Here is a 26,194-nt window from a genome sequence, read left to right as displayed (position 1 = left end):
TGTCGCGTTACATAATTATTTTGCGGGGTTTTTTTGCATTACGTAATCGACTGTTTTCTATGCTTAGAACTCGTTTTTTTATGTTTCTATTGCTAGTTTTCTTCATTTAAAGTTGATTTCATTAGTTACCTACCATGTGTACTTTATTTAACGCAATTACGCTTCAATTGTGTATGGTCTCAGCCAACAGCGATCGAAAAAGTTTAGGCCTAAGCCTCATGCACGGTAAACGAACATTCAGAAGTGACCACTTTCTGTCCACAATACATTTGAAAATGTTTCGTGGTATTAAGAAACAATTGGATACAATATGTGTTCCATTAGTTTGTATTTATGGGTAGTGTTCGGGTAGATATTGGATGAAATTATAGAATCGTAGGAAGCGCAGAGCGTATGTACGGCGGTACGATACGGGTAGCGATAGAAAACGGGAGGGTAGGCACAGCTATTTCCGGCTATGGGATTGTATTTTGATTTTGGGGGAAATTTGTTCAGTTTCCGACAAACGGAAAATTCGGGTTACGGATCATTCTCGGGAACCCAACCCTTCCGTAACCCACGGACTTGCCTGTATTTTGAACTTTTTTTCGCAGCGTACGTAGCCAACCGTGCTTCTCGGAGGTGCAGGGAAAGTACAACAAACTAAACACACGAAACAATTTAAAAAAAACAAAGCCTCTTTTTAAAAAAAGAAATCTGTATTTTGTTTTGATTGAACCGATTAAAAAAATATATATTGATATTCATTGAATGGGTATGTCATGAATGTCCTTTAATTGATGGAGAAGTCATCTCTTAGCATAAGGCCAGACGACGCTATAATATTTCCCCATGCACTGGCATCACTCTCAAATGTTCCTCTTGTTTGGCCCTTAGAAGGATCGACTACATTCGACAGTTTTCAAATGTCACTGCTGCACTCTGTATAGCACCATGCAAATGGTCATGTCACAATGATGAATCCTCCCGCCCCCCACCCCCCAATAGTGGATTGCTGGGCCTGATCACTGCACACATTGCCTCGAATGCAGAGAAAAAAGATGGATAGTGTTAAGCAGGCGATTGTTAATGGCATTCCCAAGACGACACATGTACAATGTTTCATCGGTTGCATTGAAAAGTTATTGAGGCAACATAAGTAGAGATTTCGTTTTTTGGGAGCATCCCTCTTAATAGTGGGGGGGGGGTGATTATTTTTGTTATGAAAATGGTGATTATTTTGGTGAAAGCCTGTGGTGGTGATTGTAGCGATGATCGCGAATGCGGTTTCGTGTAGTTCATGTGGGGAGCGGTGGTGTAGCGGTTAGCGCACTGCGCTATAAACTCGGCGACACGGGTTCGATTCCCGCTCACGGCCAACACCGGTGACGATTATCTGAACCGGGCCCGGACCTTCGCTAGGTCGACTCAGCCTCAAATGAGTACCCGGTGCGGTGTGTAAACATCGCCACTGGGGGAGACAAATGCGGCCGGGAGTGGTGCTGGTCACCCACCCCCTCGTGTGCCACAGTGCCGGCCTTCATAGGTGCTGCTCGCTAACAGCACTTGCCCCAACAGTGTTACAGGCTATAAAGGGGCTCTTTGTCTTTGGCAGTGTTCATGGTGTTATTTGTGATGGCGAGTGTACGTGATTGCTGTAATTGTGATGTTGTCTTGATGTATTTAAAGATGCCGGCAGTGAAGGAGGGAGAGTAATAATAGAAGTGTAATTCATCGTTATGATGCCTAGAAGATTTCGGGACCTACAGACTTAAGGGCCTTTGGGCTTCAATTCGAACCTATAAATTTGTAAAAGCTAAACTACTAAATAGACAATAACAATAAGGAATATATATTTTGGATTTCAAAAACAACGTATTAACCATTGTTAATGCTGTACCATGTTATAAAACGGTCCCCTAGTACTATATACATCGATAGGCCAACAGTGTTGTGTGCAGTGCAGTACTGAACATTATTCTTTTTGTTGACCGAAATTGATACAACGCTATTAAAATAATATTTTGTCATCTTTCATTCCTTCCTCTGCTTAAGTTGCATGACCTTTTGAAAAAGAAAAAAAACGCTCACCGACTTTCAACTACGTTGCGCAGCAGAGAGACATCGCTGTTTAAAATGTGCGTTCCTTGTCGTGTTGTAAGCTGCGTCGTAAGTAAAGTTCCTGCGTCGCAAATCGATCAACGGTGGCCTTATACAGGTACCACCTCTACTTATGAACATTCAACTTACGAACTTTCAGAGATACGAACAAACCTGTCCGTACGTACAGTTGCCAGTTCGGACCGAGAGTCGTAAGTTCAACCGCCGCGCAATACATGTCGGTGGTTCCATCTACATCTACAGAACGTGAAGAACCAAGAACCAGTGGCGTCTACATCTACAGGAGATTATACAACTTTTAAAGCCATTCCCCGTGTTTAGTGAGCATGCCGTACAACATGGTTGGAATCGACAGGAGTAATGTTGGACTTACGAACAAATCGACTTACGAACAGACATCTGGAACCTAACTCGTTCGTAAGTAGAGGCATCCTTGTACGTCCAACAGTGATTCCAAAACTGAATTCACATTTTAAATATATGGAACATCTGAGCCGATTCCTACAAATACCGCTTAGATGGCACCATTAACCCTGTTAGAATTCCATTCAATTTAACAAGTTGACCTGTGGGCTACATCTGCCGGCACGCAGGTGTTTGATTCTGTAATGCTTCCTTCCATTGCCTGAAATCAACAGAGAGGTTCAACTTAATGTTAGGCCCTGCCCCTTTCCCCTTGAGACCCCTTCCCTTCCAGATTGGGGGCCCCACCCCTTCCACTGTTTCCACTGCGCATTTCCTTTTTGAGACCCACTCCTGCAGATGTAGATGCCACTGGTTCTTCACGTTCTGTAGATGTAGATGCCGCTGGTTCATCACGTTCTGTAGATGTAGATGCCACACTGGTTCTTCATGTTCTGTAGATGTAGATGCCACTGGTTCATCACGTTCTGTAGATGTAGATGCCACACTGATTCTTCATGTTCTGTAGATGTAGATGCCACTGGTTCTTCACGTTCTGCAGATGTAGATGCCACTGGTTCTTCACGTTCTGCAGATGTAGATACGACTAGTTCTTCACGTTCTGCGGATGTAGATGCCACTGGTTCTTCACGTTCTGTATATGTAGATGCCACTGGTTCTTCTCGTTCTGCAGATATATATGCCACTGGTTCTTCACGTTCTGTAGATGCCACTGGTTCTTCATGTTCTGTAGATGCCACTGGTTCTTCACGTTCTGTAGATATAGATGCCACTGGTTATTCACGTTCTGTAGATGTAGATGCCACTGGTTCTTCATGTTCTGTAGATGTAGATGCCACTGGTTCTTCACTTTCTGTAGATGTAGATGCCACTGGTTCTTCATGTTCTGCAGATGGAGATACCACTGGTTCTTCACATTCTGGAGATGTAGAGGCCACTGGTTCTTCACGTTCTGTAGATGCCACTGGTTCTTTACGTTCTGTAGATGTAGATACCACTGGTTATTTACGTTCTGTAGATGTAGATGTCACTGGTTCTTCACGCTGTAGATGTAGATGCCACTGATTCTTCACGTTCTGTAGATGTAGAAGCCACTGGTTCTTCACATTCTGTAGATGTAGATGCCACTGGTTCTTCACGTTCTGTAGATGCCACTGGTTTTTCACGTTCTGTAGATGTAGATGTCACTGGTTCTTCATGTCCTGTAGATGTAGATGCCACTGGTTCTTCACGTTCTGCGGATGTAGATGCCACTGGTTCTTCATGTTCTGTGGATGTAGATGCCACTTGTTCTTCATATTCTGCAGATGTAGATGCCACTGGTTCTTTGTGTTCTGTAGATGTAGATGCCACTGGTTCTTCACGTTCTACAGATGTAGATGCTACTGGTTCTTCACGTTCTGTATATGTAGATACCACACTGGTTCATCACGTTCTGTAGATGTAGATGCCACACTGGTTCTTCATGTTCTGTAGATGTAGATGCCACTGGTTCTTTATGTTCTGTAGATGTAGATGCCACTGGTTCTTCACGTTCTACAGATGTAGATGCTACTGGTTCTTCACGTTCTGTATATGTAGATGCGACACTGGTTATTCACGTTCTGTAGATGTAGATGCGACACTGGTTCTTCACGTTCTGCAGATGTATATGCCACCACCGCCATCTATTTATTGCGCGGCGGTTGAACTTACGACTCTCGGTCCGAACAGGCAACTGGACATACGGACAGGTTTGTTCGTATCTCTCGTATGTCGAACGTTCGTAAATAGAGTCTTTGTAATGGTGATCTTTACTTGTCTATCAAAAAATTGCCACGCATCTTAATGGACGATTCATGAGTTTACATTCGAATGGATTTCTGAAAAAGCGATTACAGCGATAGCCTCTAGGTGGCATGAGTTACGAAATTATGCTTAGAAAATTTAACACGTAGGCTTTCGCGACCAATATCATCCATAATACAGGTTTTTTTTTTTCGTGGGTTAAATTGCGTAAATATAAATGTGTCGGTAAACCCGTCACCACCCGACACAGCCAATTAGTAAGGTTTGTCACGTAAACAAAACGCGCCAATTCGTTACTGGTATAGCACACCGGTGTGTTGGAGAGTAAACCCACATTTACAATCCAAGTTACGACGTTTCGCCGGTAATTACAACTAGCATCATCAGGCGGCAGTCAGCAGTATGCCCCAATGACTTTGTTTCGTTTAACTTTGACAATTATGAGCTCCTTAAGTGTAAAAGAATAATCATGCCTAAATCGGAAGCTATTTGGACAACGTGCACGTGGTTTTACAGCCACGCAGTAACGCTGACAAATAACAAATGCAACGTGTTGTTACGTGCAGTCGTGACATAAATAAAATATTTGTTTTAAGAAAAAACCAAAGAGGTGTGTTGGAGAGAAATCTGATCATTCAAATTGTAAATGTTGTGGATTTGCTGCCCAACACACCGATGTGCTGTACTAGTAACGAATTGGCACGTGCTGTTTACATGACAAACCTTGCTAATTGGTTGTGTCGGGTGGTGGCGGGGTTATATTTACGCGATCTAACCCAAAAGAAACCTGTATTATGGATGCTTATAAAAGATTGGGCACGTTCGCTGATGCGTTGGGTTAAACAAATTATTTGGCGATGCTGCTGCGTCTGCAGCAGTGCACAAGCGCACAAATAACAACAACAACAACAAACTCAACACATTCGTCAATAACACTGCCGTAAAAGGGACATCCAATAAGCGACGTGTCGGACAATGGCCCTTCTTCGTGTATGTGCTTTGACGGGTCATTGCCTGAAACGTCGCATGTTTTTTTTTCTCCTTATTTTAAGCCACTGTTAAAAACGATTGTCTTGCATTCTGTGCATTAGTTAAACATCTACACTTACCTTAAATGAGGATAGTGCATGCATCAAAACCGTGTGCGTGTGAAAACTGATTACTTACCAATCACGCACTCCAACGAGAACTCCTCTTATCAGTTACCCTGTCACCTGCAACCCCTGTTATCCGCGGGAGCCGTTGGGTTCCCGAAAATTCCTATAATTATCAGTAGCGCCACTCGTCCAATTATCCACAAGCATCTGTGTGTTTCCCATAGCTCATTGCAGAATAGTTTAAACTTTGTGTTTTACCAGGTTAGGCCCACTAAGCTATATAAGCTCTTTTTCAGAAGCGACCTGGCCACAAATGATAGCTCAGTGAAGTGGCTTATCACGTGGAAATGTATTGCAGCCAAATACTCTAAACGCGTGATGTTGATTACGAATGTGGAAGGGGAAAACCGGAGGACCCGGAGAAAAAAATCCACTCGACCACGGGGAGAATCTGCAAAGTCCAAATATACAGCAGGCATCAGGGTTGGCATCGAACCCACAACCTCCCGCATACCAGGCGAGGCAATTAACATCTCGCCACCGTGGCACCCATAAAATGCGCCAGTTTTCTCGGATAAACAGGAGGCTCACGGATCTATCCAATTACCCGCGGGTTTTCCACTATAATCGACATTCAAAATAGATAATGATGTTGTTGCAAGAGCAGCAGTGGACATAGCAGCAGATTTCAAAGGTCGCGACTCACCCCGTGGTACGCTCTTCCACATTCCGACGGCGTCCTTAGGAGCGAGCGTGTTGACCTCCAGAAGCCACGTGTTCGCTGGTGTGCAGGACACTGTCCATAAGGAAAGTGTCTGCTAGCACAGTTCGAAAGAAGTTCAACATACATACACACATAGTACAGCGTCTGTCTTAATGTAACTGCGCATATCTCTGTGTATCACGTGTCTTTATCGATAGATCTCCCCAGGTGTCTTTCTGCCTCTCGTTATGTCCCCCTGTGTCTCTGTCTTTCTCTGTGTATCTCTATATCTCTTCTGTATCTTCACGTGTCTCTGTATCTTCATCTCTATATCTGTATTTTCACGTGTATCTTCATCTGTGTATCATTGCCACACGCTACTGAATACAGAGGAGTTCTATGCACATTCTATGCTCATAACACATTTCGGCTCATGCAGCAAATAGAATCGCACACGGAACAAACAGGAAACAATATATTACAAGGAAAATATTGATTTTACAAATGAGATTGTGACCCCAAATCGTTACAGTTCATGAAATTATTGGAGCTGGGCGTGACGAGGCTGGGGGGGGGGGGTAGGATGAATGTATCATTACTTGCCTAGAAAATGCAGGGTGCTTCAAAAGAATGTGAACACTTCAGAGAATTTGCAACAATACCACGTGACATGTGCTGCTGCCTCCGGGCTCTGGAGTTGGAGAACACCTGGAGAAGATTCCAGGCCACGTGTTGACAACGATGGCGAACAAATGGGAGACTCTTTGACTTTTTGAACTATTAACATCACATTTGTTATCACGTTACAGTGTATTATCCGTTCTTTTCCCATTGAAAACGAGATACCTATATATAAGTGTTAACATGTATTTGAAGCACTCTGTACTGGCAATTCCACGTGGTACCGGTCTTTGATACTAAGAATGAAATCACAATTTTCCGGATTCGGGACGGTGGGAATGGTCCAGCACGAGTGATGACAAACATAGCGGGAGTGTCAACAGTGGTGGTTGTTGTTGTTGGTGGTTGTGGGGCAGATAAAGCACAGCAAGTTGGCACAGTAGGGGGCACAGGTGCCGCATCGGGCAGTTATCTCAGTTAACCCGTGGCACCCGGGTCTGTCCCGTGACCGCGTGCCAACGAGCCTTCGATACTTGACGTCGCCTCGAAGTGCACCTGGCCTGGCACAGGCGCCGTGGAGACGTCACCACGGCGGGTGTTGGTGGTGTTGGTGGTGGTGATCATACAAACGTCGATTGTGATGGTCATAATAATTGGTGCTAGCCATGACGGTCGTGGGCGACAGTTGTCAAGGCAATTACGGCGGTGGCAATGATCATTGATGGCATGGGAGTGCTTGCAATGGTTTTGCGGGTGTTGGGTCGGTGGGGGTGGTGGTGGTGGTGGTGATAGTGCTCACGGCCAACAGCAGCGACGGTTATCTGAGTCGGTCCGGGGTCTCCCCTAGGTCGACTCAGCCTCAAATGGCTACCTGGTGCGATGCGTAAACATCGCCGGGGGAGACAAAGGCGGTCGGGCGTGGGGCTGGCTATCCACCCCCTCGTGTGCCGTGTTGGCCTTCATAGAGTGCTACTCGCTAACAGCACTTGCCCCAACAGTCTGTTAAGGCTACACGGGGGATCTTTGTCTTTGGTGGTGATCGTGTTTGTGAGAGTAGTGACGTTGTGGTGCAACTTAGAGATGGAACGAGGTATCGTTTCATCAATATCGATTATAACATGCATCAAGTTACATGTGTAAAATTAGATGATTACCAAAAATCATATTTGTTTTATTTAGTGCTTTCATATTACTCCTGCAGTCACGAGGAGTGCCACCATTCATCACAATGCAAGGCAAATATATAGATTTTTGAATCAAATAAAAGTCCTCAATCGTGGTAATTCATCAAATCACCAGGGGTGTGAATCGTTTGGAATGAAGAGCTGGAGGAACTTTTAATTTCGTCACGGTTTGGTGAAATAAAAAGTTTTGTTTTAAAAAGAAAAAAAGGTAAGGAGAGAGAGAGGAGCGGAGAGGGAGGGAGACGGAAATATCGAGGCACGCACAGAAAGAAAACCTAGAAAACAGATCAACAGAAGACAGTGACGCTTGGGGGGGAGGAGAGAGATGAACAAAAAACTCTTTTAGCAGGTAAAACGCACGGAACTTTATCGCTCTGACTCAGAAGCGACCTGCCCGCCTATCGCAAACGACAGCTCAACGAAGTGGCTTTTCGCGTGGAAACTTACAGCAGCCATAAACTCTTCAGGCCTTTCGGTAAAGTCGAAAGAACCACAGCAAGAAGCAACCGCTGAAGTCGTTTCTTGCTGTGGTTGTCCCACCTGATGATGGGCGCTTGTGTTGCGCCCGAAACGTCGTGATTTAATTTATTTTGTTTTCTACCTACGTGACTTTACCGAAAGAACCAAAGAGTATGGATCCCCCTGCAGTCACGACAACTTTAAATCTAGATAGCAGCCAAATACTTCTAAACGCGTGTTTCAAAATGTGGAGGGGAAAAAACCGGAGGACCCGGAGAAAAATCCACGCCACCACGGGGATAGCCATGCAAACTGCAGATATACAGCAGCAGGCGTCGGTGGTCGAACCCACGACCTCCTGTATACCAAGCGAGCTAGTTAACATCTCGCCACCGTGGCGAGATAGGGGATAGACGCGGAGAAATACCGGGAGAGAGAGAGAGAGATGATGGGAAATGGGGTGACATGCAGAGGGCATCCAGTTTAGCACGTAGGGCTTTCGCAGGCAATATCCATTATAGAAGTGTTTTGGATCAAGTAAATATAAATGCGTCGTTAAATCCGCCACCACCTGACTCAGCCATTTGGTAAGGTTTGTCACGTAAACAAAACGTGCCAATTCGTTACGAGATCAGCACACCGGTGTGTTGGAGAGTGAACCCACAACATTTACAATTCGAGTACGACGTTTCGCCGGTAATTACAATCAGCCTCATCAGGCGACAGCCAAATTATGGTGGCGGGTTTAACGACACAATTATTTTTACGCGATCGAACCCAAAAAAAAATAAACCTCATGGATAATATTGTTCGCGAAAGCCTACGTGCTAAAAAAAAAACCCTCAATACGTCAACTTAAACAAAACGCGCAAATTCGTCACTGGTACAGCACACACCCGGTGTGTTACCATCCGCATGCACCTGAGGGATCCACATGGGATGCAGGATCTCTCAAAGCGTCGGGGGTTGCGGATGCGGCCGCAGCAGCAGCGGCAGCAGTGATGCAGCGGGCGTCGGCACGTGAGCCTCCCATAAGCCACGATCGCTCTTCCGCTGGCCCCATCAACTCGGGTGCCGCCACTGTTCACGTTTGAGCCTCCAGTTGTATTGTGTCTAACCAGGCGAGACCCCCGAGAGAGACCAGGAATATCGTCTGATTTGCAAGTGACTCTTGCGGGGGGGGCGGTGGGGGTGGGTGGGTCACCAACATCACAGAGGACCAAAACAAATGGAGTGAATTTCAGTGATAATAATATTTTTAAAAGTCCAGCAATGCTTGTCTGGTGGAGGGGTGGGGAGGAACGCCACCATGGGCCCATCTCCTTGCAAGGCTCTACCGGCCTGCTGTGCAACTCTCCCCCTCCCCCCACTCCCTAAGCCCCCTGCCCCCCACTAATCGCTGACCAGGCTGAAATCCTGAAATTCACTGCACTTGAGAACTCCGTGGGATCTCACTGTGGGTGGCTGAGATTCGACCACGGGAACCAAGCCCCACTGCATGCGCCGCACTGTGTGCACCGCCAGCCTGCACCACACTGCGTGCACCCCCAGCCTGCACCACACTGCGTGCACCCCCAGCCTGCACCACACTGCGTGCACCCCCAGCCTGCACCGCACTGTGTGCACCGCCAGCCTGCACCACACTGCGTGCACCCCCAGCCTGCACCACGCTGCGTGCACCCCCAGCCTGCACCACACTGTGTGCACCCCCAGCCTGCACCACACTGCGTGCACCCCCAGCCTGCACCACACTGCCTGCACCCCCAGCCTGCACCACACTGCGTGCACCCCCAGCCTGCACCACACTGCGTGCACCCCCAGCCTGCACCACACTGCCTGCACCCCCAGCCTGCACCGCACTGCGTGCACCCCCAGCCTGCACCACACTGCGTGCACCCCCAGCCTGCACCGCACTGCGTGCACCCCCAGCCTGCACCACACTGCCTGCACCCCCAGCCTGCACCACACTGCGTGCACCCCCAGCCTGCACCACACTGCCTGCACCCCCAGCCTGCACCGCACTGCGTGCACCCCCAGCCTGCACCACACTGCGTGCACCCCCAGCCTGCACCGCACTGCGTGCACCCCCAGCCTGCACCACACTGCGTGCACCCCCAGCCTGCACCACACTGCGTGCACCCCCAGCCTGCACCGCACTGCGTGCACCCCCAGCCTGCACCACACTGCGTGCACCCCCAGCCTGCACCACACTGCGTGCACCCCCAGCCTGCACCACACTGCGTGCACCCCCAGCCTGCACCGCACTGTGTGCACCGCCAGCCTGCACCGCACTGCGTGCACCCCCAGCCTGCACCGCACTGCGTGCACCTCCAGCCATGCCTTCGGTGGTTTCTGCGTCCGCGTGCAGCTGCGCTGGTTGGCGGACAGACGGGCGGGCGGAGCGCACAGTCAGAACTTGAAATGGGCAGCGAGAGGTCGTCGCAGGTGCGCCATTGGAAGCGGTTTGTTTTGTTCACAGGCTGGCAGCAGAGTGAAAGTGAGAGACAGCGGTGGGGGAGCTGTGTGGGGGGGGGGGGGGAGATGAAGCGAACGCGTTTTGCGCGGATGGCCGTTCATGTTCTGGCGCCAGCGTCTCGATTGGCAGGTTGGCACGAAGCGAGCACGGCTAGCTACTTACACATGCGTCGCGGCAGTCAGCTTGTCCCACAGAGGGCAGCCATGAATGCCGGATGCTTGTTCGTCAAGAGAGGGCAGCGCCATGCCGTTCACGTGATAGGCAGGGCAAACCGCGGGGTCTGGTGGCTGTTTAATGATTAATCAAGTCAGCATAATTCATGCCGGGTGATTAAATTGGGCTTCACTAACGAGACGTTTGGCTAAACAGACAGCTCGCCTCTGAATAGTTTTTTGGCGTCCAAAGAATTGGCATCTGGGTGCAGGCTGGCAGATAAATGACCCACCCTTAAATCTTGACTTAAAGCTTTCTTTCGTGACTGCAGGAATTAAAATCCTTTGGGTCTTTCGGTAAAGTCACGTAGATAGGTTGAAAGAAAATAGTTTTTTGTTATTTTATTATTTTCCCTGAACCTACCTACGTGACTTTACCGAAAGACCCAAAGAATTACCCACCCTTGTTTACATCGACATGATTTGGTTATCTGCGTGACGGCGAAGGGGTGTCTGTGTGTGTGCGTTTTAGTGCAGCGGTTAGCGCTGCGCTGCGTGACGATCCCGGTGACGCGAGGGCGACTCCCGCTCACGGCCAACACCGGAACCAATTATCTGAACCGGTCCTGGGCCTCCCCTAGGTCGACTCAGCCTCGATGAGTGCGACGTGTAAACATCGCCACTTGGGGGACAAAGGCGGCCGGGCGTGGTATGTTGGCCGCCCACCCCCTCGTATGCCACACTTTCGGCCTTCATAGGTGTTACTCGCTAACAAGCACTCGGCCCCAGCAGTCTGTTAAGGCTACGCGGGGGATCTTTGTCTTTGTTTTTCTCAAAGCAAGCCGAAGCCATCAGCATGCAGGAGGAGGCCGTGCTGGAGACAGTCTCAGCCAGCAACACCCCTCCCGTATGCCTCAACCCTTAAGTGTGCCCTACGGTCGCGTCGATTGTCAATATTTACATCTTAATGCAGTTTCAAGGAACATTTTCATCACGATGCGAAATGCGATTTGGACGGGCAATCTTAACCAACCCCCCCCCCCCCCTCTCCACCCCTAGCGAGCTAGAGGTCAATTTCTCAAAAGGACCTAAAGCGAGGTGCTCTTCCAACGAGGAGTAGGAAGAGGAAATATTTTTGCTGTTATTCTCCTCTTCTCTGCATCTGTACACATCATTCCCTGCGCTGTCTACAGAGAAGGGCGACGGCTCTTCTGGATTGCCGCATGCCGTCCGTCGCATAGCCCCTACCTCTTAACCCCCCCCCCTCCCTCCTTGGCTCCCATCTACCCTAATTCGGACTCGAGCTATCGCCGCTGTTGCTGCTGCTGCTGCTGCAGCTGCAGGATTGCGCCCTTCCGATGAATACTTGCGGTCGCTCGGAGGAGGGACGCATGATTATTTTGTGCTCACCCCCCCCCCCCCACTAACAACCCCCCCCCCCCCACCTTTCCCCGGCGGAAATATTCACAGTATTTACGCGAAACCGAATCGACGCATTTGCATGAGCGGGGGGGGGCTGCGCGAGCGAGCGTGGGTTTGCGGTCGAGCTCAACGTCCAAAGTGTTGTTTTTTTTTTTTAAACGCGACCTTATTATTATTCGTAGCGGATGCTTTTTGTAATCGATGATAATGATGATGATGGGCAATTGCGTGCGGGGCGAAGCTAAGAAGAAGAAGAAGGGAAACCGGATTTGTTTACAGACGACGCAGACGCGTCGCTCGCGAGCGGCGTGTGACGCACGACAGCGTGCAACATTGGGGGGGGGGAAAAGGCTCCCTGGCGGGTCGCGAATATATTGCCCATTACAGAGGACCGTGCTCGGTGGGAATATAGATTGTGGCATTAACGGGCCTCATTTGCATGCGTCGTCGTTAGGAGGGGCGAGGCTGCGTGTGGCCACCCGCGAACGAGCGAGCGAGGGGGCTTCCCTGCGATGGGACGCGGCTCGCACGCGGCCCCATGGTCATCCGGCGCGCGTGCGCAGCAGCGCGTCGCGCGGAACACACACGTGCAGCACGCGCGCACGCCTAGCACACGCACCTAGCACGCGCACGCCTAGCACGCGCGCACATCTAGCACACACACCGAGCACGCGCACACCTAGCACACACACACCTAGCACGCACACACACACACCTCGCACACACACACACACCTAGCACACACACACCTAGCATACACACACCTAGCACACACACACACCTAGCGCACACACACCTCGCACACACACACCTAGCACGCACACATCCTAGCACACACACCTAGCACACACACACACCTAGCACGCACACACACACCTAACACACACACACCTAGCACACACACCTAGCACGCACACACACCTAGCACACACACACCTAACACACACCTAGCACACACACACACCCAGCACACACACACCTAGCACACACACCTCGCACACACACACACCTAGCACACACACACCTAGCACACACACACCTAGCACGCACACACACCTCGCACACACACACACCTAGCACACACACCTAGCACACACACCTCGCACACACACACCGAGCACACACACACCTAGCACACACACACCTAGCACACACACACACCTAGCACGCACACATCCTAGCACAACAACAACCGCCATTCGCCACTAAGTGGCGGTGACGTCACCACGACGCTTGTGCCAGGCTATGTGCACCCTGAGGCCACGTGAAGTGTCGAACGCCCGCTGGCAGGAGGTCACGGGGCAGACCCAGGTGCCACGGGTCGACTGACTGAGATGACTGGCTGATGCACCACCTGTGCCCCCTACTGTGCCAACCTGCTGTGCTTTAGCCACCCGGCGCTCCGCTCGCTGTTGTGAGCGTCGCTCCTCCGCCCTCCGTTGTTGTTGGAGGGCGACTGCCTCCAACTGCCCAGTAGCATCCTTCACGAGCCTCCTCCACAGAGGCCGATCTTGACACCGCTGGTACCAGTCATCGGCAAGTCCACTCAGCTCCACGTCCTCCTGTACCACATCACTCCATCTCTTCTCTAGCCCGTGCCGCGCCCGCTTAGCCCCCTCAATCCGGCCAAACAAAAGCTGTTTCGGCATGCGGTGGCTGGGCATGCGGGCTACATGACCCAGCCATCGCAGCCTTGCCTGCCGGAGGAGCTCACCGATGGGACCCTGCCCAGATCTTTCAAGGATTTGTGAGCTCCTCACACAATCCAGTCTGGTTAAACCCAGGATGGATCGTAGGCAGGCCAGCCTAAATGTTTCTAACCGGCGAAGATGTTCCATTAGGGGGGTCCACGTTTCGCAAGCGTAGAGAAGGGAGGGAATGACCGTGGCCAAGAAGACCTGAAGCTTAGTGCGGAGCGACAGACCAGCTAGCTTCCACACAGCGTTACGCAACCGATGAAAAGATATTGCCGCTCGACTGATTCGGAGTGAGACCTCTGCTGTTAAACTGGAGCCAGTCATAAGCACACTGCCCAGGTATGGGAAACTCTCCACTCTCTCCACAACTGCCCCATCACCGATTGGGAGTTGTGGGGGTGGAGTGTCCGATGGTACAAAATACCCAGGCAGGTGCTTAGTTTTGGTGGGGCTGATGGTAAGGCCCCACCTCTTAGTGGCACGCTCCAGTCTCAGCAGCAGCGTCTCCAACTCCTCCTCTGACCGAGCAGCTATTACCAAGTCATCAGCATACATAACGTGGTTGAGCAATAGGGAGCCATCCCTTGACCGCACCCGGGCATCGATTAGCCTCCCATTATATCTGTACCATATGAAGATTCCCCCGGTACAGCTATTGAAGGCTTCACGAACTACGTGGTCAAAATAGATGTTAAATAATGTGGGAGCCAGAGGACATCCCTGTCGCACCCCAAGGTGTACAGGGAATGGCTCTGACTCCCGGCCACGTAGTTTTACCCGGGCCCGCTCACCATCATGAAGGTCCTTAATGATCGTGAGCAGCGGGTCAGGTACTCCAAAAGCACGAAGAACGACCCAGAGCCCAGGCCTACTGATGGTATCATAGGCCTTGACCAGGTCAATAAAGCAGAGATGTAGGTCTTGTTGGAATTCCCTACACCTCTGCTGTAGCAGACGGACAGAAAATATGGCATCTGTGCAGGACCGCCCTTTCCTGAAACCGCATTGGGGCTCCGCAAGCCTCTCCTCAGCGTGCCTGGCAAGGCGATGCTGAATAATCCTTGCCAGGACCTTTCCCGGCACACTGAGGAGTGAGATGCCCCTGTAGTTGTTACAGTCTGTGCGGTCCCCCTTCTTTAAAAGGGGGACCACCAGGGCATCCTTCCAATCCTGCGGAACCCGTCCAGTGGTCCAGACTGTTGTTATGATGTCATATAGGGCAGTCTGTGCACAAACGCCACCCTCCCTCAGCATTTCGCTTGGGAGATCATCTCTGCCCGCTGCCTTTCCTGGTCTCAGACTCCGGATCGCCTTCAATACTTCCTCAGCAGATGGCACCTCAGCCAGCCACTCACAGGGGGTGACTTCATCCAATATTTGAGGCACCGCAGCCTCAGCAGGGTCATCCTAACTTTGTGCCACGATGTTTTCCTGGCTGAGGGATTTTCCCTCCCCCAGGACCTCACAGAAATGCTCAGCAAATCTGCGAACCTGTTCCTGGGGGTCGGAAATTGGATCACCGTTTTTTCCCCTAATGATGGTAATAGGTGTGGCGCTGCAGGTTACTTTTTTGATGGAGTTAAATAGAGATTTGTGATCACGGGCCACTGAGGCAGACTCCATCTCCTCAGCAACCCGCGACCACCACCCATCCTTGCAGCGCCTCACGGCTCTCCGAACCTCCGAGCGAAGGCTGCGGTAAGCCTCCTCATTCTCTGACGTGGGATTCTGTAGCCGATGACAGTGGGCCTGTCGCTTTTTCTCAACCATCGTGAACAACTCCTCTGTCATCCAGGGTGTCTGGGGAGGTCTGGACCGCGTACCCAAAGCAGCCATTGCAGCTGCATGAGTCACAGTCCTAAACCTCGCCCATTTACCCTCGACATCAGGAGGAGTCGGGGACGATGCCAATCCCAGCCGCAAGCGATGATGAAATTCTCGCTTGCAACTTTCATCAGATAACTGAGACCAGGCCACTTTATGTTGGAATGGGGTCCTGGGTGTACACCCACCACCGGAGTGGAAGAATGGCAGGCGCATCTTACAGATGACTAGTCGATGGTCAGAGGGCAGATCAGCTCCACGGTAGGTCCTGGTGTCAAGGACATGGGCTCGCACACACACACACCTAGCACACACACATCCTAGCACACACACCCAGCACACACACCTCGCACACACACACCTAGCACACACACACTCCTAGCACACACACACCTAGCACGCACACATCCTAGCACATACACCTAGCACACACATCTAGCACACACACACACCTAGCACACACACACCTCGCACACACACACCTAGCACACACACACCTCGCATACACACACCTAGCACACACACCTAGCACACACACACACCTAGCACGCACACACCTAGCACACACACCTAGCACACACACACCTCGCATACACACACACCTAGCACACACACACACCTAGCACATACACACACACCTCGCACGCACACACCTAGCACACACACACCTAGCATGCACACACCTAGCACACACACACACCTAGCACACATACCTAGCACGCACACACCTCGCACACACACCTTGCACACACACACCGCGCGTGCACCCCTAACACCCATACACCCCGAACCAATACGAACCTAGAACACACAGACACACACCGCGCGCACACGCAAATTCGCCACTGTTAATGGTCGTGAGCGGGAATTAGAACTCAGCTGGGTTCGTAGCGCAGTGCGCTAATCACTACGCTGATATCGATCCCCACCCCGCGTACCCACACGCACACACCCCGCGCATCACACACCGCGAACCACACACGCACACACTCCGCGCAGCACACACACACACGCGCACCCACACACACACACGCGCACCCACACACACACACGCGCACCCACACACACACCGCGCAACACACGCACAAAGATCCCCCATATAGCCTTAACATACTGCTAGGGGCAAGTGCTGTTAGCGAGCACCTATGAAGGCCAGCAGGGCACACTACGGGATGGGTGGCCAACACCATGCCCGGCCGCCTTTGTCTCCCCAGTGGCGATTTTTACACATCGCATCGGGAACTCACACACCCCGCGCAACACACACACAGCCCGTAGACACCCCCCGCACATACACTAACCTATAGGCATTGCACACACGCACAGAACACAAAAGCACTTACGTTGATTTGCGACGAGCGCAGACAGAGAGAGAACTGTACTGTAGCCACGTTATGTCAACAACAACAAAATTCCGGGCAACAACAACAACGACGACATCGGACCAGACGAAGACGCCTCCCCAAACCTTGATGGACCCGCTCAGCAACAACAACGACAACAACGGACGACAACGCACGCATGGGGCGAACTGCGCCCATTGGTTCGTCGGGGGGGAGAGAGGGGGCAGGAGAGGGGGGGGGATGAGGAGAGGGGGCAGAGGGGGGAGGAAAGAAGGGGGGAAGGGGGGGAGAGGGAGGGAGGAGAAGAGGAGGCTGAGAGGGGAAGAGGGGGAAGAAGAGGGGGGGTGGAAGAGGGAGGGAAGAGATGGGGGGGGAGGAGTTAAATGAAGAAAAAGAACGAGACATCACGCACTCTCGTCACGTTTGCCATAACCTCTCACCCGCTCCAAAGACCGCGCACGTGAAGCGCCCCCACCCCCACCCCCCTCCGATTATCAACGTATGTGGTTCCTGCACGCGTGCTCAACCACTCGCTGCAGCGTTGACAAATATCCCCCATGTAGCCTTCGGCGGACTGTCGGGGCAAGTGCTCTGGCCAAACACCACGCCCGGCCGCCTTTGTCTCTCGCCAAATGCTCGATGTTTTACGCACCGCACCAGGTTGCTCGTTTAAGGCTGAGTCGACCTAGGGGGAGGCTCTGGAACCGCTTAAAATATTCGCTGGTTACTGGTGCTGTGAGCGGGAATCGAACGCGGGTCGCCGGGTTCGTCGCGCAGTGCGCCAACCACTGCACCACCGCTCCCCACTACCCGCTGTGTGTGTGAGTGACCTCATTCGTATCATTAGGACCTTTTTGCCAATATCAAAGTATGAAAATTAAGAATAGGTTTTGTTTGCATGCTCACCATAAGCACGTGCGATTAATGCAGTGCATGATTGCTCGCAACAAGAAGCTATCTGTTTGGCATTATAATAATCTTAACGCCTGCTCTTTTATTTCCCAGAAAAGGGTAAAACCGAGTCTTATTTTTCAGACCTGATTCGTTATTTGCGGAAGGCAGGTTCCGCTAGTTCGTGGCATCACAAGAACCCACTAAGCAATGGAACGTTGGGCTCGCGCTGGTTGGAACCGTCGATCATACAGCGTTGGCCCAACGTTTGGCCCAACAATCCATGTTGACTGGGCAGTACCATCAGCATCGACTTTCACCTTTACACGAAGGACTCCAAACCAGGCAATCTCAACCCCAAATATGTAAACAACAACAAACAACATCATCGTCACAACATAACAGTGCAGGCCGGAAAGCCGTACGTTTCGAACACCAACAGCAACACGTCAGACGTGCTGGTAACAAAAAGAACACAGCAGCCTCTGTGCGTTCTGCAAACAACAACAAAAACCATCAGCAAAAAAAATCCTGAAGAAGTGGCAAATTGCGCTCCTGTTATTTTCGGGTCACCATATAAACAAAAACATTCCAGAAAAATGTGACCGACTGTCACTCTCTTTACCCATGGTTCTTCATCTTTACTGCAGCCTTTGCACCCCTTTGATTCTCAATAGTTAAAATGTTTTCTTTATAAATGTTAATAAATACATAGGGGTTTGATGAAACAAAGTAAATTGTACTCACGTGCCCGTGCTCAATTTGTGTTTTTGATTAATCACCTTAAAAAAATCTGGCCACCTCTCGCACCCCCAGAAAGGGCATCTCGCACGCCCAGGGGGTGTCGTGAACCCCCCAGGTTAAGAAGAAGAACCACTGGTTTATTCTATAGCGTAGTGTATAGTGTAGTGTATAGTAGTGTATTATATAGCGTAGTGTATAGTGTCGTGTATAGTAGTGTAGTGTATAGTGTAGTGTATAGTGTAGTGTATGGTAGTGTATTATATAGCGTAGTGTATAGTGTCGTGTATAGTAGTGTAGTGTATAGTGTAGTGTATAGTGTAGTGTATGGTAGTGTAGTGGAAAGTGTCGTGTATAGTGTAGTGTATAGTAGTGTATTATATAGCGTAGTGTATAGTGTAGTGTATAGTAGTGTAGTGGAAAGTGCAGTGAGTCTTAACCTTTACTGCAGCCTGCACCCCTTTGGTTCTGAGTCGTTACCCAAATGTATAATGTTAATAAATACATAGGGGTTTGATGAAAACAATATTTGTACTTACGTGCCTGTGATTACTTCGATTATTCACCTTCTAAAATAATCTGGCCCATATCTCGCGCTCCCAGAAAGGGTATCTGGGGTGGCGTGCAGCCTAGGTTAAGAACCCACCGCTGTTTACCAACATGTAAAAAAATATATATACATCGACCACATCCTCAATGCGCGTTGCAATTGGCAACGCTTGGATGTGAATGGGACGCGGTTTTAACGCCGCATTTCCCATGAAGCGCGCGGGTACATTGACCCCGCATTGTTCATCCTCGGTGTGTCGCGATTTAGCCTCCATTCCCATGCAGCTCGCAACCCCCCATCGCTCACTCATTCGCAGCCACGCACACACGCAACACCGCAAAGACAAAGATACCCCCCGCCGCATAGCCTTCGCCAGACTGTTGGGGCAAGTGCCGTTTGCCGATCGCACGCGTTCAGGGCCGGAGCGGGCACACGAGATGTTGTGGAGTGGCCGACACGAAAGCCCTCACCGCCTTTGTCTCCCCCCACCCCCACCACCCCCAGCTCTGACGTTTTACACACCACACCGGCTACTATTAAAGGCCGAGTCGACCTAGGCGAGGCCCAAGGCGAGGTTCAGATATTCGTCGCTGGTGATGGTCGTGAGCGCGAATCGAACTCGCTCGGGTCTCCGCCGGGTTTCGCTGTGCGCTAAAACCACTGCACTACCGCTCCCCGGCCAAGCACACAGACAGCCGCACGCAACAGCAGCAGCAGCGCTCACACGCGCATCGCGCCTGAGGTCGCGCGAAGCGCCTCGTGATTCCACCGCTCCGTATCCTCCTTGCACGTGTGTGTGTGTACACGCCAGAGTGTCTGTGTGTGTGTGTGTACACACCAGTGTGTGTGTACACGGCAGTGTTAGCACGCCAGAGTGTGTGTACGCCTGTGAGCATGTGTGTGTGTGCACGCCAGAGTGTGTGTGTACACGCCAGAGTGTGTGTACGCCTGTGAGCATGTGTGTGTGTACGCCAGAGTGTGTGTGTGTGTGTACACGCCACCCACCCCCTCGTGTGCCACAGTGCCGGCCTTCACAGGTGCTACTCGCTAACAGCACTTGCCCCCAACAGTCCGCTAAGGCTACACGGGGGCTCTTTGTCTTTGTACTACACACACACACAGAGGGATTGGTGGTGGGGGGGAGGGGGGTGAGCGTCACAGAAGAGGCGGCCCACGCCACGCGCAGCAGTAAATCTGCGTGCGTGCCGCGGATCGAGATGCAAATCCGTGTCCCCCGTGCGAAACCTCACCCCGCCTACAACCTCCTTGCTCACCGCACGGGGGGGGGGCTCCTGCCACTTGCTCTCATCCTCTCCTTCCTTCTCTCTCCCCCACACACACCACACCACCATCTCTCCCAGTCTCAACCCCCCCCCCCTTTCCTCGCTCACCCCATCGCCTCGCTCCCCGCTCCTCGCTCGAGCGCGGAGTGCGTGAGAGAGGAGCGGCGAGCGGCGAGAATTCGGCTCCGTGGATACCCCGAGCCTCCGGATAGCCACGGGATTCGTTCCTCCCCCCCGCCACCCCCAACTCCAGTAGCGAGCAAAGCGACATTCGCACGGCAGCTGTCGATATTATTGTAATCGGTATAACATTTGTTGTTATTATAATCAACGACATCATTGCCATACACCGATGCGCTCTTCGGTGTAGAAGAAGAAGAATAGTAGCACCCATACCTCCCGGCGATTTACTTAGTCCGTCTGCTCGGCTTAAAAAAGAATAATAATATATTTTTGTTAAATAGATAAGAGTTGCGCGGGGTGGAGGGTGGGGGGGTTTAAGAAACGAGAGGAGAAAGCGATGCTGCTTTCCGAAACTGCGGTGGATGTTGCTGTTTCTGTCATCTGTACTGGAACCCATGTATCGCTCGTCAAGGGAGCTGTCATCCTCCGTAGCCATTCAGACGATTACGACGACATCACCACCGCCACCATCATCATCATCGTCGACCGCGGCGGCGGCGGCGTCTTCGTCATTCCCCTCGTCGGGCGTCGTTCTCAAGTCGTCCTTCTCGCAGGCCATAGCCAAGCAGCTGACGAAGCCTCCGTCGCGCAAGCACGTCTCCCTGCCGCCCCCCGAGTCTCTGTCCGCGCAGTCGCTCGCCGCGTCCGCCGCCAAGTCCAAGTCCCTGTCCGCGATCGCGTCCGCGTCGGCCGTAAAGAGGCGCTCGATCCTCAAATCCGTTTCGTACTCGGCCACATGGCAGCCACACGCGATGCCAAAGTCGGCGCCGCCGCAGCCGCAGCAGCCGCCGCCGCCGCCGCCGTCAAAGCGAACGTCCTTACGGGAATGTGGAATGAGCGCTTCTCGCGGCCGCGGCCTCGTGACGACCTATGTGTTTGTGCCCCCTCCTCCCGTGCACACCGCGGGACCGTCCCGACAACGGGACGACCCCACCACCGCCGCCGCAACTCTTCTCCTCCAACAACACCACCAACAACAACACCACAACAACAACAACCATCACGGCGTCGTCGGCGGCGACCTCCTCCTCCTCCACCGACGCCACCACGAACGGCTCAGCGCCAGCGTCATGTCCCGCAAGAGCGGCCTCGCCGCGTCGCTGGGAGGCGCGATCAGCCCGGGCTCCCTGCTGCTGTTGCAGGGGGCTCCCAAGAGGAAGCTCTACAGCGCCGTGCCGGGTCGCGCCTTCATCGCGGTCAAGTCGTACGCTCCCCTCGGAGACGGAGAGATCCAGCTGAATAAAGGCGAGAGGGTCAAAGGTGGGTTGCGTGTGCGTTGTGGCCTAACCCCCTGCTCACACCGCCCCACCACCTCACACCGCATTAATCTCCTTCCGACCCCCGCGTGCTTCCCCGGTCGGCTCTGCGACGGTGTTGAAGAGGGTCTGGGTGCGCGCGTGGGTGCGCGCGTTTGCTCGAAATGAATTGGCCTTCATAGGTGCTCGCTAACAGCACTTGCCTTCCCCCCCTCCCCACCAACCCTATAGTCCCGTTAAGGCTATACGGGGGATCTTTGTCATTGTTTTTATTGCGCTTGAAATTAGTGGGCGGCGGTGGCAGTGTGGCGGTTAGTGCGCTGCGCTATACGAGCCCGGCAACCAGGGTTCGATTCTCGCTCTCACGGTCAACGCCAGTGACGATTGTCTGAACCGGTCCTGGGCCACCCCTAGGTCGACTCTGCCTCAAATGAGTACCTGGTGCGATGGTGTAGTAAACATTGGCCACGAGGGAGACAAAGGCGGCCGGGCGTGGTGTTGGCCACCCACCCCCTAGCGTGCCGTGCCGGCCTTCATAGTTGCTACTCGCTAAAGAGCACTTGGCCCAAACGTCTGTTACATGCTGTACGGGGACGGGGGATCTTTGTGCTTCACATTAAGAAGGGGAAAAATAAACTTGGTAACTCTGCACGTGGCCAACTTAATAGTTGTGTTCTTTCAAGGAGGTGGACCCGACTCAATGCGGCGTTGACACCCGAGTTGATTGATGTTTTTGTATAATGAACCTTCCCCCACCCACCGCAGCTGGCCCACACAATTAACTTATTTTTCATAGATCGCGTAAATATATAAATGTGTCGTTGAACCCGCCGCCACCCCGACACGGCTAATCAGTAAGGTTTGCCACGTGAACGAAACGTGCCAATTCGTTACTAGTTCAGCACACACCCGCTGTGTTGGAGACTGAACCCACAACATCTACAATTTAAAAGTAACGAATTGGCATGATTTGTTTACGTGACAAGCCACAGTTGTAAATTAATCAATGTTGTGGGTTTACTCTCCAACACACCGGTGTGCTGAACTCGTAACGAACTGGCAGGTTTTGTTTACGTGATAAACCTTAATTCATTGGTTCTGTAGGGTGGTGACGGGTTTAACGACACATTTTTATTTACGCGATCTAACCCAAACAGAAACCTCTCATGGATAATATTGGTCGCGAAAGGCTACTGCGTGTTCAACTAATTAACTTATTGGCCATCTTCAATCCACTTACATCTAAGATACCACCCAACCCCCGACCCCCTCAATAAACAATACTGTAGCCTGTAGACAATTATTATTATTACTTCGTCGGTTATTTGGGGGGGGGGGGGAGGGGGGTTTCCAGGGCATCCCTCAAATAGCAATTAACCATTTGCAACAACAAACAAAAAGCCACCGTTAAATTAATTCACGAACAACCACTCGTTATTTGACGTCGTGCAAGCTAATGTCTGCCTTCGAAATAAATGCATTCTCGTCTTGGTCAAATGGTCGAATGCATCACCTGGGTGGTTATTTCCACCGATGGCGAAAGATAGATATATTCGGCACGTTTACGCCAAAAATATGACTGAAATTAACATTTGTCAGAATGTCAGGTGGTTTGTTTGTGTTACAGGCCACGGGAAATCAACTACATATATGTGATCAGCCTAGAGCATTCCAAGAAAATATGTGTGCATAATCCACCGTTACCCACAGCATTCCACAAACCTGCACGTTTGAAATGTTGCACGTTTCCAAATGCTGATGGTAGAGAAACCTTTCCTAAAATCGCCTGGCACCAGCCCCTCCCAGCGTTTCGCAGGCGCTCGGTGTGGATTGCCGCTTCACGGGACAGTGATAGACGGCGAAGGCTTGGGAAGGACTTCGTGCAACGGGTGGATCAGTTGTCGCCTCTGGCCGTCACCTGACGATGCTGGTTGTAATCACTGGCAAAACGTCGGACTCGAATTGTAAATGTTGTGGGTTTACTCTCCAACGCACCGGGTGTTGTGCTGTACTCGTAACGAATTGCCATGTTTTGCTTACGTGACAAACATTACCAATTGGCCGTGTCGGGTGGTGACGTGTTTTTTTTATCGACACGTTTATATATTTACGCGATCTAACCCAAAAAAACCTCGATTATAGTGGTGATGACGATGACGCTGATTATGTTTTACATTATCCTTCGTCTCACGAGCGATGGATCTCGCACGCAGCACGTTTGAAAATCGCATCTTAAACCGCGAGGCCACGATGAAAATTGAGTCCGCGTGTTCACACATTTTTTTCAAAGTCCCCTTTCCGATTCGTAATTTATACGGAGGCCTTCCGTGGCCGCAATTTCTTAAAACGTCCCCCCGCGCGCTTCGGGGGAGGAGGGGGGGACGTTGACACGGAATTTATTGGGAGCGGTTTAATTCACTTAAGGTTCCCTTATCAACAAGTTGATGGGGGGGGGGGGCCTCTCTGGTGCCGCGTTGTTTATTCTGATTGACCGCAGCATGACAAGGCGGATGAAATGTAAGGGCAGGGTCCCGAGGCAATAAAAAAAAGTGATCGTTGACCCGATTTTATTTTTTTTAAAGACACGTCACATAACTTTTCCGTTATCTTCCGCCATTGGAAATGCGAATGGTATGCCCCAATCCATAATAGAGGTTTTTTTGGGTTAGATCGCATATAGGGGCCTGTCCATAAATGACGTCACGCACCTAGGGGGGGGGGGGGTGGTCAGACATTTGTGACGATGTGTGATGAGGGAGGGGGGGGTTTGAGAAATGTGACCTCACATCAAAATGCACAACTTTAAATAAATACAGACAACACGTTTTACTTAATTAAATAGACTTTTTAATAAATGTTTTCTCCTACAACATCAGAGTGCAGCGCCACATTAAATACGCACTACAATGACAATAGTTTAAAGCGATTTGAAGCATGTAAAAAACAATTGTGGGGGGGGGGGGGCAGAGCTTTGTGACGTCATATTTGAAGGGGGGATCTGAGTTTTTGTGACGCCGTGTAACTCGGGGGGGAGGGGGGGGGGGTCAAAAATCGTCCAAAATCGCGTGACGTCATTTAATGATGGCCCCATATATTAATGTCGTTAAACCCGCCACCACCCGACAGCCAATTAGTAAGATCTGTCACGTAAACAAACATACCAATTCTTTACTAGTTCAGCACACGGGCGTGTTTGAGAGTAAACCCACAACATTTACAATTAGAGTACGACGTTTCGCCGGTAATTGCAACCAGCATCATCAGGCGACAGCCAGAGGTATGCCCCAATGACTGCGTTCATTTGAACTTTTATAATAACGAGCTCCTTAAGTTTAAAAAAAAATAATGCCAGAATAAGAAGGTATTTGGAAAACGTGCACGCGGTTTTGCAGTCACGCAGTAACGCTGCCAAATAACATAACTGCAACGTGGTGTTACGTACAGTCGATACATGAATAAAATGTTTTCAGAAAAACCGAAGAGGGAGCATCAAAATTCGGACAGCCACACACACGCGTTTCTTGCGTTGCTCTTGGCCCATCAACTGATGCGCGTTTACCACAGAACCCCCTCCGCCTCCCATAATCGATCATGCTCTATCCACTGCGGGATTAAGACCTTCCCAAGCCATTGCCATCTCCCACGGTCTGTGTACATGTTGAGCTTACGTACGTAGCCAACCGTGCTGATCCGGAGGAGGTGCCGGCGACTCATCCCGCTCATTCGTTCGTTCATTCATTCACGCGAGCTGATTTCATCGCTCCATCTCCGCCGGCGAACGTCCTCTCTCGCTCGCTTTCTCCGGCTGCCGCTGTCCGTCGTCGGCATTCGCCCACCGCCCGCCATCTCTGTCCACAGCCGGATAGAGGCCTCCTCGTGTCACCGCTGTCCCACGCGGTCGTGCCATGCCGTCACCCGGTCCTCTTCATTGCAAGGCCCCGCAGGCCACTGGTGGCCCCTGGTGGCCTTTAGTGCGGCACCCTGTACATGCGCCCCCCCCC

General features: G+C 51.3%; 1 protein-coding gene across 4 annotated transcripts in view; it reads left to right on the top strand.

Moving 5' to 3' along the window:
* Positions 1-26,194, top strand: part of LOC116944325 (SH3 and multiple ankyrin repeat domains protein 2-like) — a 375,705-nt gene that overhangs the window by 218,394 nt on the left and 131,117 nt on the right. For all 4 annotated transcript variants that reach the window (XR_012942522.1, XM_076068527.1, XM_076068526.1 and 1 more), the window contains one exon: positions 21,998-22,197. Coding sequence is in view for 3 of the 4 variants with exons in the window: in XM_076068527.1 (XP_075924642.1) it covers positions 21,998-22,197 (200 nt within the window). In the remaining variant the exon portion in view is untranslated. The remainder of the gene's footprint in view (positions 1-21,997; positions 22,198-26,194) is intronic.

Source organism: Petromyzon marinus, chromosome 21, assembly GCF_048934315.1.
Source record: "Petromyzon marinus isolate PM22_M1 ecotype Great Lakes invasive population chromosome 21, UKy_Petmar_22M1.pri1.0, whole genome shotgun sequence".
NCBI classification, from domain to species: domain Eukaryota; kingdom Metazoa; phylum Chordata; class Hyperoartia; order Petromyzontiformes; family Petromyzontidae; genus Petromyzon; species Petromyzon marinus.
This window is presented reverse-complemented; position numbering and strand designations above follow the sequence as displayed.